At 42.5% G+C, this 15,121-nt stretch overlaps 1 protein-coding gene across 6 annotated transcripts in view; it reads right to left on the bottom strand.

The window, feature by feature from the left end:
* sox13 (SRY-box transcription factor 13) overlaps nt 1-15,121 on the bottom strand; it is a 53,200-nt gene that overhangs the window by 20,675 nt on the left and 17,404 nt on the right. For 4 of the 6 annotated variants that reach the window (XM_075460132.1, XM_075460131.1, XM_075460130.1 and 1 more), the window contains exons 2-4: nt 4,159-4,375; nt 3,936-4,038; nt 1,631-1,717 (exon numbers count right to left, since the gene is read on the bottom strand). In XM_075460132.1, coding sequence (XP_075316247.1) covers nt 1,631-1,717; nt 3,936-4,038; nt 4,159-4,374 — 406 coding nt within the window. In that variant the 5' untranslated portion in view covers nt 4,375. Of the gene's footprint in view, nt 1-1,630; nt 1,718-3,935; nt 4,039-4,158; nt 4,376-13,052; nt 13,143-15,121 lie in introns of those variants that run through there. The other 2 variants (XM_075460128.1, XM_075460129.1) reach the window with 1 other exon arrangement.

Here is a 15,121-nt window from a genome sequence, read left to right as displayed (position 1 = left end):
AGTGCAGGAAAAATCAACGGCACCAACACACTGCCATACCAAGCAGGTTAAATGGGAAATAATCTGGTCTTGGCCAGGTCTTAAAAATGAGACAAACATAACCTCAGATAAACAACAACATACATTATGACATATTACACTGTGTCATTATATAACAAAATCTATGCCAAGATGCAGAAGCAGTGTGTGAAAAACTAACTCCCCTCCATCATTTAGTACCTTGCAGATGTATTATATCAGTCTCTCACATCGCTGTGGAGGAACTTTGGTCCACTCTTCTTTACAGCGTTTAGCTCATTGAGGTTTGCAGTATTTATTTATCCACAGCTCCCTGAAGCTCCCACCACAGCATTTCAGTCAGGCTGAGGTCTGGACTTTGACTGGACCGTTGCAACACCTTGATTATTTTCTTCTTCACACATTCTGTTGTAGATCTGCTGCTGTGTTTGGGATCATTGTCCTGTTGATGAGCCAGTTTCAGCCCAGCTTTAGCTGTCAGACAGACGGCCTCACATCTGACCCTAGAACACTTTGGTACACAGAGGAGTTCATGGTGGACTCAATGACTGCAGGGTGCCCAGGTCCTGTGGCTGCAGAACCAGCCCAGATCATCAGCCCTCCACCACCGTGCTTGACAGCTGGTGTGAGGTGTTTGTGCTGATATGCTGTGTTTGGTTTCCTCCAAACGTGCTGCTGTGCATTATGAGCAAACATCTCCACTTTGCTCTGGTCTGTCCAAAGGACATTGTTCCAGAAGTCTTGTGGTTTGTTCTGATGTAACTTTATAAACCTAAGCTGTGCTGCCATGTTCTTTTTAGAGAGAAGAGGCTTTCTCCTTCCACACAAGCCATACTTGTTCAGTCTTTTTCTAATTGTGCTGTCTTGAACTTTAACATTTAACATGCTAACTGAGGCCCGCAGAGTCTGAGATGTAGCTCTTGGGTTTCTGACCTTGGGCTGAACTTGCTGGGACGTTCACCCCTTCAAGACAACTGTCCGTAATGTTTTCCACTTGTGAATAATCTCTCTCTCTGTAGAACAATGGACTCCAGATAGTTTAGAAATGGCCTTATAACTCTTCCCAGGTTGATGGGCAGCAACAGTTGCTTCTCTGAGATCATTCCTGATGTCTTTCCTCTTTGGCATTGTGTTAACGCACACTTACTGATGATCAGTTAATCAATTGTATTTGATCAGCAGCACCTGGCTGCTACTCACCCTTTAAATTCCTGTGGAAGCAGCAAGGATGAACTTAGCTTTTCACACGCCGCATCTGCATTTTTGGCTTAATCTTTTTCAGGTATTACATGGTGTCATGTTTCACGTGTTGTTGTTAACCCAAGGTTCCAAATTTTATGACTTGGTAAGAATCAGATAAATATTCATTTGGTCTTTAGAACTGACTGTTAAATATAATAGTAAAATATTAAAACCTATAAGATGCAGAAATGTATGTACATATATAATAAAGTATTATAAAAATGTTTTTTTGGCTGAAAAAAAAAATAAAGATTCTTTTTTGGAAAAAAACAACACTTTAACAAGTGTTAAAAAACACTTCATAATGTGTCGTTATATAACTGGAACATGCGGTAAATGGTGAAGTTGTTGGTAAAGTCTCAGATCTGACCTTTTAGTTGTCCTGCCCCCACGGTGCTTTTATCCAGAAGTTTCTCCTTCCAGTCAGCATTCAGCAGCTTCTCTATGGTAGGCATTACTGTTAACAGGACACAACAGGTACTCAGCAGAACTGCAGTGCACAGCACTAGATGGCACGAAAAATATTTTCTGTCAAATAAAACACATCTAACACCGCTGTAGAGTACTTTCTGAGCCTCTCTTCTGTCTTTCTAATGGTGCTGATTGAAGAAGATGTTTGAAGAGTTGAAGGGCAGAGGTTGTTTGTGCATCAGGGCGAAGTTTTTGAGTGTTTGAGTGGATCAATATTTGGACAGAGAACAATCCAAGGCCAGAAAGCGGAGTGAATTTGAGAAAAAAAGAAAAAAAGGAAGGCGAGGAGTTCAGGCTTGTGAAAGACTTGAGGGCAGGGAGAGTCTGAGTAGGCAGCTCACTGAGAGGCATTTCACTCCGTGTGTGATGAACAAAATAAGGTGGGGGAAAGGAAAAGCACCTCCTGTCCCCTTGAGCTTATTCTGGAGCCAGACACCCCCCCCCCCCCCCCCTCCTCTGTAAGACAAACAGCCAATCCTCTGCATTGATCCTTCTCAGAATGCGTTGTTTCATACTGAATGGCAGCAGAATGTTGTGCACTTGAACATGTAAGTTATGCAGACATCCAATTCTAGTCAGTAGGAAAATAGCATGGACGGTGGTGTGTGCGCCCCAGAGAAACTAGGAACTGCAGAGAGGAGAAAGTCTGCTGAGAGAAGCGCAGATCTAAATACGGGGTCGTTTACAGTCTTTCATACCGATGTCTCCTACCTGAACATTAACATTAAATGCAACAACTGTGGACTCTTTGACTTCTGCTGTACAAAGAAATCCAACAGTGGTATATGAAAATATCACAGAAGCTTTGTTTCTATGTGAGCGCCTCCTAGTGGACAAAAATAAGATGAGGTGACTTTCCCATAAATTTCTCAGATCGAGTGCACATTTATATGAATTCCACCACCTCCAGGCATCAATACTCGCCATCACAAGTAACATCATCTAACAGACTTCCATCATCTCCCTCTGACAGTTCCGCTGATGTTTTTTTCCAACAGAAGGGCAACCACAACACACCATGACGGGGAAGGGTTTTTTTTGTTTGTTTGTTGCTGAACTATATTTGTAAATCATTTACGCAGACAATCCCTTATCCCTTGTTTTCTAACAAACAGCCTTCGAGCGTTAACATTTCCAGCAGCTATAAACACTTCTGCCCTGATGAGACCCGATCGTGTTAAGGCCTCAATATGCTTCTCCGTCTGCTCTCCGTCCTTTCGAAGTTCTCCGTCGGGCTGTCGGATACCCAAGGCAGTTCACCTCCCGATCAGTAGGCGGCGCTACGCTAGACGACCCAATCTCGCGACGTCTATGGTGAAAGTCGTTGATCGATTGTTGACCTTCCGGCTCCGTTCCACTCCTCACAGTGAGCGATGGCGAGCGAGAGAGAAAGACTGTTGTTGGAGTTGGAGCTTGTTGATGTTGAAATGCAAATAATTTTGACCAAATGTTGACCGGCACACAGTAAACTCTTTCAAAAATAGTGGGTAGTGCGTAGTGGGTTAAGCAGCCGCCCCATGTACAGCGGCTACAGTCCACGCTGCTGCTGGCCCCGGTTTGAGTCCCGCACCGGACAGCCCTGTGCTGCATGTCTTCCCCCTCTCTCTGCCCCCTGCTTCCTGTCTCTCTCCAACTGTCTATCCATTAAAAACACCCGGGAGCGCTCGATTTTTGCAATCACGATTACAGGCTTCAGAGGGAGCTACAGAATTCGGGATTTTTCCTAAACAGCCTATTTAATATTTTACTTCCAGAATCCCATGACAGTTCAAGATAATATGACTAAAAAAAAGTTACCGACGGCAGCTTTAAGACAGACCTTTTCAAGCATACTGTCAACAAAGCCCTTTGGCTCTACTCGTTAGAATGCTAGTGTTTGATGATTTGCACTGAGCACATGGTCATAAACCAAAGTAGTACGCTGCATTTCAAATGCAGGAACCTTTGCCTGGAACCAGGGTGTTTAAAGGATTCCATTCTTTGACCCCAATTCCCACAGCAGGAACCAGGGGCGAAGTAGTAAGACTCTAAATAACCTTCATCTTTAACCGGCACCAAAATGCAGGATACTAACGAACCAATTCTCAGAGAGTTTCTTACAAGATGCAGGTTATAGTATTGCTGCTCGGCTTTTTTTACTAAGTCAAGTGCTGACTCTGCAACAGGAAGTTGGGGGAAAGACGATGTTAAGAGCTTTGGCAGACCTTCCTTGAAGTTGGATTGTCCCTCTGATCGATTGTAAATCCTGGCTTCCTTCAGCCCCATGAGGCTTTGCTTGTGAGGTGGCTCCTTACCCGGAGAGCCCTCCTGTGAGAACACAGAGAAAGCAGAACATCAACCGACATCAGACCAGAAAAAGGAAAAGCAAAGGTTCCACATCCTAAAATTCCAGAAATGCCTCATCATGCCTTTCGTAACCATCCTTACTGAAGGGGAGCGTGATAATGGTGGGGTGAGTTGGCGGGCCTCGAGCGGCTGATTTCCTGACCAGTCGTGCAGGGGAGACGATTTGGGGGGCTCCGAGTTTCTGTCGACTCCTCCCCCTCTGCCACACTCCTCCTGTTCCACTTTGACACCAACGTCCACCATGCTGACATCCCCGCTGGAGTGGAGGTGCAGCGCTGGAGGGCTCGGCTCAACCATTCTGTTGACAGACAAATGCACAACAGATATTACTGACACGTCACATGGGTGTGGTTGGGGTGCGAGAACTGTGCCAAGCTAATTTACCATTTCTTGGAGGGAGGTACTCATAACCGCCCAAATTAAAGTTCACGGATCAGCCAAACTATTTTGCAAGGGAACTTTTTTCTGCGCGTTTTGTCATTTATCATGTTATCATGACACTGGCTCAACTGGAATCCAAACTCCAATTCCGGAACATTTGTGTAATATATAAATAAAAACAAAGCAATTATTTGAAAATCTCATGAAAACAATATTCTTTTCACAATAGAACATAGATGACGTCAAACGCTGAAAGGGAGACAATTTACGATTCCATGAAATATTGAAGCTCATCTGCCAGCAACATGTCCCTAGAAAAAGGTTTCTGGAAGTGTTCCTGAGCCCATGCAGTGAGTTCCATGACAGAATCAAGGACCGGATTTAATGCAGTGATGCCTGAGTGCCCAAAGATCACAACATCCAATTTTCATTTTAATAAAATATCACGTACTGTAGGCGATTCGATATTCAGAGTCTTCATTGTTTTACATTGAAGATCATTATTCTAGACCCGGTTTTATGCAGACTGTCGAACCTCTGCCCATCTCAACTTCTAGGAGACTCTGCCTCTCTCAGGTGCTCTTTTCACCCACAATCGTAATGGACCTGTTGCAATGTGCTTCTCCAGCCGTTTCTGTTCAGAAGTTCTTTTTGTTGCCCCTGTCCCATTTTTTTTTTTAAGTCATGTTGATGCCTTCAAGAGGAGCAGATATTTTTTATGAAGTAGCAAAAGCTCTCAATTTCCACGTTTTCTGTTATATTGTGAATAAAATGTTGGTGTTTATCTATTTACATCTGACGCAGTGTCCTGGCTTTATTAAAAATGAGATTGCAGCTCAATTATGATCGATGATGCAAACATCAGCTGGCTTTTCATTCCCATCTTATAGGTTGCTAATTGCTCACCTCTGTGTGCTAGTAGCTAGCTGAGCCACTAACTGTTCATTATGGGTTATCGGACTAAACACAAGTCGCCACCCAGGCTTTGATCAGTCAGATACCAGAACTGGTTTATCATCAGTTCAGCACACACCTTCAGTAAGGATAGAGCTACTATGAGACTCACGGCAAAAATGTAGCCGTTTCTATGTGTTCTGACTGAAAAGGCTGCAGACCGACCAGTAATGAATGATCACATTTATATATAGAATAGGGCTGGGCAACGATTACATTTTTTTTATCTAATTAATCACATGATTTCCTTGATTAATCACAATTTAATCGCATTTGTACGCAAAATCCAAAAATGAATCCAAAAGTAGTGTATAGCTTTTAGCATTTAGTTTTATTTTAAATGTGCTGCCAAATGAATGAAAGTGCCATAACATTTGTTGTGCAAACACACTTTTAACATCAGCATCTTTCTGTAGTTTTTATGTAGAAGCCTCGCTCCACTGTCTGTTTCCTTGAATGACTTGCTGCTATCAGTTGTGTGTTTTGCCTTTAAGTGATATTTTAGACTGGAACTACTACGCTGAGAAGACAATTCAACTTGGCTGTAAATGCAGGAGTTTTTTTAAAATTTATTTTGAAATACGCTTTTATTGTTGAAACAAGCAAAACAGGAAGTAGCGCCGGTTAGCTCCGTTAGCTTCACACCTGTAGCGGTGATGTTACCTGCTAGTTTATCTTTATTTTATTACTTCATGCTTCGTGGTGTTTGCTGTAACTGTGAATGTGATGCATTCAACAGACTTTTACAATAATAAAACCTGCGTTAATGCGCGATAAAATATTCATCGGCGTTAAATAGATGACAAGTTAACGCGATAATAACGAGTTAACTCGCCCAGCCCTAGTATAGAACAACAGAAATGAGATAAAACAGCTTTTTAACATCAACCTCCCAAATAAATGCTCTCTCCCGATTTAAATGACTGCCCTCATTTCAAACTATTACTTTGGTTAAATGTTGCTTCACTGCAATTGATTTCAAACAACATTCAGAAATTCGGTGACCGTCCAAATGGAGCAAATTGGTGTTTGTTTCATGATCCGGTTCATGGAAACAATTTATATCCACAGTTTTAAAAGACTGCTTAAGTCAAAAGGTTAGGTGGTGGCTGCGTGTGTGTCACATCGAGGCATACAGTCAGAGTTTGTGCGTCTCCACGAGTGTGTGTCAGTGAATAATAGGAGGTCACAGGAGAGCGAGGCACACAACGCCTCAGTGAGGGAGAAAGAGGAAGAGAGGACAGGTTGAGTATGAGAGGTCTGAACCACAGTGAACTTAAACAAAACCAACTCAGGCTTGTGTGCACGTGTGTGTGCACGTGTGTGTGTGTGTGTGTAATTTCCCAGCTCTACAGCAGGAGGAAAGAAAAACACAGCAGACAGCAGAACAAAACAAACAGAACACACAAGGGCAAAAAGTGCACATATATATAAAGAGGCAGAAAAAAAGCCATTGTTGGAGCCAGGGAACAAAGGAAGCCAGGACAATGGGGGAGAGGCTGACAAAAGCCGCCGGCCGCAGGAAACAGCCCGGATAACAATGCCAGCGGAATGTGCCGACCAACTCGGGAACACAGCAAAAAAATGCAGAGCGCCACCATTCTGCGGAAAGCATAATAATGATTGGAGCCCCCCCCCCCCTCCACTTCACCCAGCTCTCCCAGCCTGCATACTCTGTTTCTGAACAAAGGCACCTGTCTGCCAGGGTCCAAGGCTCCAAACCTCAGCCATGTGCATAGATGTGTACGTGCGTGTGATTAGAGCAGCGCAATAAGACACGGGTATTAATGTGATGCAGCAAATTCAGCCTCTTTGTAGTCATGTTTCGACCCTGAAAACATGACGAGCCATGTTTGGTGCATTTGCTTCCTTAAAGGGGAACTCCGGGGCATTTAAAGCGCAATCCCATTGCTAGAGGTTGTCAAATACTGACAGTAGGACACAGACTGGTGCAAATCGGCGCTCCCTGTGCGGCGATTGCGCTGTTTGCGCAGCCTGTCATGCTAACCAAATGCGTGGTGGCTAAAGGGCAATAATAAACCTTCCACGTAAAACAACAACTTGCACACTGCAGAAACGTCACACCACTTTATAAACCATCCGACAATAAAGTCACAAGCCTTACCATCAAAACCATATGCATGGTTCTCACATTACTGGCATGGGGACGTTACAAAACAACTTTATAAACAGCATGTAACTCACCGGCTGGTTGTATGCTCGCGCATGTGAAAGCCCAAAAGAGTCAATGGACGATACTCCCATATACAAAACAATTATCTTCTCTAGAAAAACTGTGTTCAAGTATTTAAAACATTACAACAATATTGTTGTAATATATTGTTGTAATGTTTTAAATACTAATACCGGTTGTTGGTGCATACCAACAACAGGTAAGTGACAACAGTAGTAAGTGACTGCGCAAACAGCGCAATCGCCGCACAGGGAGCGCCGATTTGCACCAGTCTGTGTCCTACCGTCAGTATTTGACAACCTCTAGCAATGGGATTGCGCTTCAAATGCCCCGGAGTTCCCCTTTAACACTTCTGCAACTACTAGAATGACCATAGCAGTCAAAATGACTGACAATGACAGATGGTTTTCTGGGCCTTTAGTTCAAGGCAAGTAAAGAAGTTATCAGTGGTGATGTTTCTCCCCTTCCCCAGGAACGGCTCAGCCAATATCAACACCACATCGTTGCCCAGATATGGCGCAGCATTCAGTATATATTTGGTATCAACATCAGCAGCAAGCCAGAACTTGATACCAAATTTATCAGGTTTGCCAGCTATATACTGAAAGAAAGCTGCACCTTGCTTTTGTAGGGAAGATTCTCCAGAACTGTAATTTTTTCTTCTACTTGTCATTTTTTTTGTCTCTCTAGGGTTTAGAGTGAAGTTATAACTAGGTTTTAGCTTCACAGAGCATAAAAAAACAAACAGACAATAGAGCACGTTAGAGAGCGGGAAAATGTAGCAAATAGTCAAATATGACACCCCGTGTAAAAAAGCATGCAGTCAATTTGACTGATATGGTCATTCGAGGTAGTAAGACTCAGATCTCTTTTCCGTTTGGAAATTTGAATGATAAAACAATGTTAGAATAAAATGTACACATATTTAGGGAAAAGTCAGGGTCCTATTGGTACATAGTTTTTTTTTTAAACCAAGTTATGACGTTCCAAATTTTGAAACCAGTCAAAATGACTGCCTTGCCTTGGTAGTTTGAGTGTTAAACACAAAGCTGATGGTTCACGTTGCTTCAAAATGCATCGTTGACATTCATGTTTGCTAGCTAGCACTGCTCTTTCCATTAGCATTCGCTAGAACCAGCCACCGCGTACCACCAACCACCGCGTACCACCAACCATCAACACCGCCCTTTGGCTAATGCAGGTGCATTAGCCTGTTACCAAACCTACAGCCAGTTATCAAAGCAGTGGCCAAAGAGATCCCAGTTGTAGAATTTTACACACGGCAGCCTTTACAGGACAGACATCTCAATGATTAGTCCTGAGAGTTCAGAAATGAGACGGCCCACTGGAAAGTCATTTCATGTATTCCTGTGAAGTGGTTTTCCTCCACTCCGCACTCCTTTAAGAGTCGAGCAGCAGGTCCCATTGAGAGTTCCAGTAGAAGAACTGAACAGGAGCACATATTCTCACAGATCCTTTCATACAATGGTCTCTGAAGTAGATATTGGGTCCACAAGCCACAGATGTTTTCGAACATTCAGTCGTTCACTTTCCATGCCCACTTTATCTTGTTCAGATCTGTGGGGGAGCTGGAACCTATCCTAACCATCACAGAACAAAAGACGCACATCCTGCAGGTCCATCACAGGCATTTCAATGAATATTTTAAAAAAAATTCTTCTTTAAAACTCCACAGGGCGCCTTTAATTTAGTCAGTGGATGTCTTTTTTTCCCCCCCAATTCTGTTATTTTCAGTAAATCTTTGCTGGCAAAAAAAGACAAAATTCGAAAATCCTTCCTGACCATCAACAGTTAGATTGTCCGCTCGACTGCAGTCTACTTTTCATCGTCATTTTGTTCCAGGCGTGTAATATCAGGGCTGGAGATGACGCTGCCAATTTGACCGAGTGGTCACTCAATTGCAATTAAATTAAAGACAAACGCGTGTGATTAGATTCTTTTCACGATAAATGTCTGTGAAATGTTTACAGGACACTTCCAATCGCAAACAAGATTGGGTTTCATTCTATCCATAATGCATGTTAATAAATGATGTCTTCATATTTATGAAACCTCCTCAGCATCGGTTTTAAGTCTCTTTCACTCATCGGTTGCATCTACTGGCAGAATGAGAGAAGGAAATCCCCAAATAATGTGCAATGATTTGGTTTATAGCACATTCTAACAATTAAACAAGTAGTTATCAATGAGTAAAGCCGTGTCAAATCCTTCTACTAACGGGCCACATGAAAAGAGGAGATAAAAACTAGGGGTGGCACGATATGCTTTGGTCACGATTCGATTGTATCACGATTCTTGATAATTGCGATTCTACAAGTATTGTGATTCGATATAAATCAGTAATTTAAATTTTCTTCCTCCTTAAAAAACAAACAAGTTGAATCATGCACTTCTAGAATGAATGTCGTTCCCATAAACAATGCACATCAGTCTGTGTCAGTCTGATATTTATTTCAACTGAGACAAAAGGAGGTCCTTAACATGTACAGCATCTTTTAAAGTTTACAGTTACAAAATTCATTGAAATGTCCACACAGCACTAATGTGGGCTAGTTTTAACATAACTTAATGTAATGAATTATTGAAGTTTATCTGGACACGGATTTGACGTAATATAAATCGATTCAGGGGAGAAAAATCGATTTTTAAAATCATCCCATAAGAAATCGCGATATGTACATGAATGGATTTTTTTCGCCCACCCCTAATAAAAACAGTCAACATGCTGGGGAACGCACAGCAATGTTGTTACTGCGTTTCAGCATAAAACCGCCTGCCTGCCCAGGCTCTAAATCTGTGTGAAAGTGTATATTTACAACACTGTGTGTATTCAAATCATAAGGTCATAAAAGATCTAATTCACACAGTTGATGGTGACTAAAAAGCCCTGTGACACATTAAACACAGCTGCGACCAGGCGGAACAGCAGCACTCAAGACCATTTGAAGCCACCTGCTTCACCACTGTTGACTTTAAAAGTGGTATTATTGGCGTGCGTGTGTGTCGCAGTCGCAATTTCCAAAGCAAAAAAAAATAAAATAAAATTCTGCCTTGTGGCCTGTGATCTAAATGTTGTTTCAAACACACCGAGGCTTGCTATCTGTTATGACGATAATAAATCATCAAGAGCATGAAACCCACAAGAATCTGCAGGAACCTTTTCCGGTTTGACTGCTATTTACAGGTGTGGCGTGTGTGTGTGTGTGTGTGTGTGTGTGTGTGTGTGTGTTTTTGTGTGGACTCTCAAGAAGGAATGGGGATGGGGGGATGAAGGTGGAGAGGTGGGAACTCGTTTAGCCAACCCTGCAGCGGTAGGTATTGGCAAGACGTTGATTGTGTGTGTGTGTGTGTGTGGGTGGGGGGGGTTTGCAGCAACATACTGAGTTCAGTCCCACGCTGCAGTTATTCCTGGGTCTCCCTCTTCGCGTTCCACAGGGGCAGGACTATAGAGCTGCCACAGGTGGCTTTCACACGCCTCTGCACAGACTCGGTGTGTTTGTGAGTGTTTGTGTCACCCGGTGCAGAGGCATGCACACAAACTCAGCGACCCACGGCACTGTTGAAAGCAAGCAATGCACGTCAAGGTGCACTTGTGTTTCACAAACACAAAAGTTTTCTTCCTTCTTTGTTTTTGCACTCGAGACAATGCTTTTTGTCGTCTTAGCGAGCGTGATTCAGTTCAGTCAAGGTTACTGCTTCCTTACACATCACTCATCTAACTGAACACACATAGCCTATCTGCAACTAACTGCACCCATGCGGAACCTGACCTTGTTTATGCATGTATTTGGTTTTGGATTTGGATTTGGTTTTGGTTTTGGATTTGAATAGCATTACTTTTTAGGTTATCTGATTGAGGCCTGTTTTCCGACCACCTACAGGGCCGTTCAGCTTTTATAGGCTCTCACCGCATGCTGCTAAGAAATCACAATAAAAACAGACCTCAGTGCAGCTGTTGAGCTAAACAAAGTAGAACAAAGTGACCAAAAACTTTGATTACTGACCTATGCAATCACTTCACGTGGTTAGTTGCTGAACAGGTGATTTTTTTTTTTTTTGCTTCGAGCGCCAATCAACGCTCTGGAGGCATCGTGCATTGCTTGAGTTATACAAAAGCACATCATCGGCATCATGACACACTGTTGTTCATAAAGAAATCCCTAAACAGAACAAGCCAAAGCAGAGGAAAACAAATGCATTTGTATGCATGCAACACTCCTGTCATAGCAGACAGGAAGGGAGTGAAGGGTGACAGCAGATATAAGGAGAATGCCTTTACGCTCAGATGAAAATCAGCTCCTCTCTTTTGAGCAACGACAACACTTTCAAACGTTTCACTTCCCACGACACAAGAATCATTTCACAATAAATCTTCAGTTACCCAACAAGTTGTAACATGTAAAACCTTACATTTATCCCAAGGGGGATTGGCAATGCTAACCCTTTCTGTTGTTCTTCTTTTCTTATCTTTTTATCCTTTGTTTCCTTATTCTTCTGAAAAAAATGTTTTCCCATTGTCCCCCCTCCCGAAAAGAGCAGCATGTCGGGTTTATATCGTCCCATTGTCACTTTCCAACTTGTGCCTGAGGCAGAACAGCAGAGATAGCACAATAGGCAGGGTACGAGCGCCAGGAGCCATTCTCAACAGTTGGGAGTAGCAGGATTAAGTGTTAAATATCTAAAGAAGCTTACTGGGTAATATACAAATAAAGGCATTTGCATTGTTAACCCTGAGACTGACAGCTGTAATGGCAGAAGGTTCACTGCAGGAACGAATCAAAGACAAAAGCAACAAGAGTCAGCTGGCGCATGCACAACTATCTTCATTTAGAAAACTAGAATAAAAAATCTCACGCAGTCAGTTCCATCTCACATTATCCCCGAACAACAAGCATTACTCACACATTGTTCAATTGTGAGCAGGATTTCGTGACAGAGCTTTCATAGTAAGTTTCCAACCTGCTGTGCAGTCGTGTTAAGACAAGTGTGAACCAATGTACAGACAAATGTTTGGGGAAATGTTTCACAGTTAGCTGTATTTGCTTAGGGATCATAAAACAATCCAGCCCTCCGCACCAGCCAGAGCCAGCCTGTCCACAGAGCCTGGCTCAGGCTTATCACCACAAGAGCTTCCAGCAAACTGAAGCATCAGTCAAACAAACCACATCTCATCTATAAAAAGAAAACTTCAAAACACCCGAGCATGACAAATCTGGTTTCTCGTAACATGCACGCCACCTTTGATTAAAAAAAAAAAAAAAAAAAAAAAGGGAGGGATGTCAATTAGCTGCAGTTCACAGGTAAGGAAAGTAAGCTGTAACATTAAAAAAAAACTAAAAAAAAAAAACTTGAGTGACAACACGAGGACTCAAATGTGTGTACTTTGCCCTCATTCTCCATCTGAGCCGTCGCTCTCTGTACTGACCTGTTAGAGCCGAGTGGATGCGAGGAAATCCAAAAGCGCTCCCTGACTGGAACAGTGCTGCTGACACAAGTCATAATGACTGGCTCTGCCTCCCCAGTAACACTCGTCTTTCTACTCTTCTGTTACCTCTGACCCACTCCACCCCAGCTGCGCCCCCTCCAACCCCCCCCCCCCATCACCTCAGGAGGTAAAGTACAAAGAGCCCCTTCAATTCCCACTGCATAGATGCTTCATTTGCATAATTAGCACGATGTTACAGGTAACCCTCGCTGCAACAGGAACATGCGTGATACTGATCAACCAACAGCTGTGACTGTGGTGTGATAAGAGCGTGCATCAGTTTCAGACACTTTCTAACAAAGTCGGCTTTATCCTCTGCCATAATTTCCTGGACGTGTGACTCGGTCAGAGTATTATCAGAACGGTATTGTACATTCAGGCGAGTCAAACATAGTGAAGTGGAATCAGACTCCATTGTTGTTGGTGTTTAACTTTTAAATAAGAAGATAAGTTGTAGCCACAATACAAGTATTACCAGCTAAGTATGAAACATAATTTTTTTTTACCATTTTAGGGAAGTTAGATTAAAAAAGAAAAAAGTTTTATGCTCTCATTTTAAATTAAATTGAGCCCTAATAGCACAGAAAGCTTGGAGGGTATTTAAGTTGGTTATGATGTTTGACATAGGAAAGAATCGAGGAGAAACAGCTTGTGCGCCGCCAATGTTGAGTTGTGCTTGATTTGCTTTTTAACGCGAGTTAAAAAGCAGAAATGAATAAATAATTCTGCACATTATTCACATTTGAATTGAGATGATCCAAAGCTGCTAGGGTCAACAACACGACATGACTTCATTCTAATGACACCGTGTGTGACAGGGAAGTCTGAAGAGAGAAGCAGCTTAGCTTATATTTGTGTCTCAGCAATGCTGTTTTACATTGTTTTTTTAAATATATATTTAAAAATGCTGACTTCTGAGTAATCTAAAAGGAAAACATCACTCCTTAACCTCTTTACCTATGACTTAAAGTAAAATTCCACTTAACTCACGGTGTTGCACCTTCGCTCATCTAATCATGTCAAACTTAACAAGCAGAAATGCAAATTAATTGAACCCTTAAGCAAATATTACAAAGACTGGGCCAAACATGAACTCATTCATAACCCCCCCCCCCTTCTAACCTTCTCCATATTGATACTGACACACAACCTAGTATCTTTGGAATTACAGACGGATTGAACAATCACAGGTAGCTGCACAGTTTACACACATCCACATGCTGAGAGGCGGGTTGTGAGGGTCATGGATCATATACAGTTTGTCAGATAATATTGTAGGGCTGCCTTTACGTCATTTTTCTTTGGAAAGTAAGCCTCTTCATACGAACATTTGTTCCCGTCCTTGATGAGGGTTGCACACAAACATGGGTGCACAGAGCCAAGCAACCTTAAAGCGCTGCGAGTTACACAACGGTTCAACTTTAAACACTTATAGAATTTTGCTTGGATAACACATCTTTTCATGCTGTGGCTCTGTGCCCTTCCAACAGTTTAAGCAACTTTTACTGAGCGACTACCTGTGTGACTTCACAAAATGTTCAAAAGCAAGCTTTTCAAAGAATTACCGAGGCCTTCGAGCAGAATACTTAGACAGAACACTCTAGATAATACTGACAGACAAAGTCTGAAAGAACTGCGGACGCTTGTTTTGTGTTTTGGATTTTTTTTTTAAATATTAGAAGGTCGATAAGATGACAAAAACGCACGCACACCCACTCCCAGGCACTCACTGCAGCAGACACACACAGCTCTTCAACAAAGCTTCCTTGCAGCGCTGGCTGAGTCTTATTAGAGAACGGGCTCTCAGGGCCGGAGACACAAAAGCCCCACTCTCTTCTCCCTTCCTTCCCCTCTCTCCCTCTGTTCCCCTTGGCCTTTTGATGTCAAGGGTACTGAACCATAGTTCATAGTTCAAAGAATAAGCTCATCAAGAACACACGTGCAGCTTTCTCAGATTTTGTTTGATTTTTTTTTTCTTCTTCCTAATCAGACTGAATGTGTGTGTGTGT

The sequence above is a fragment of the Odontesthes bonariensis genome, chromosome 3 (genome assembly GCF_027942865.1).
Source record: "Odontesthes bonariensis isolate fOdoBon6 chromosome 3, fOdoBon6.hap1, whole genome shotgun sequence".
Taxonomy (NCBI): Eukaryota; Metazoa; Chordata; class Actinopteri; order Atheriniformes; family Atherinopsidae; genus Odontesthes; species Odontesthes bonariensis.
This window is presented reverse-complemented; position numbering and strand designations above follow the sequence as displayed.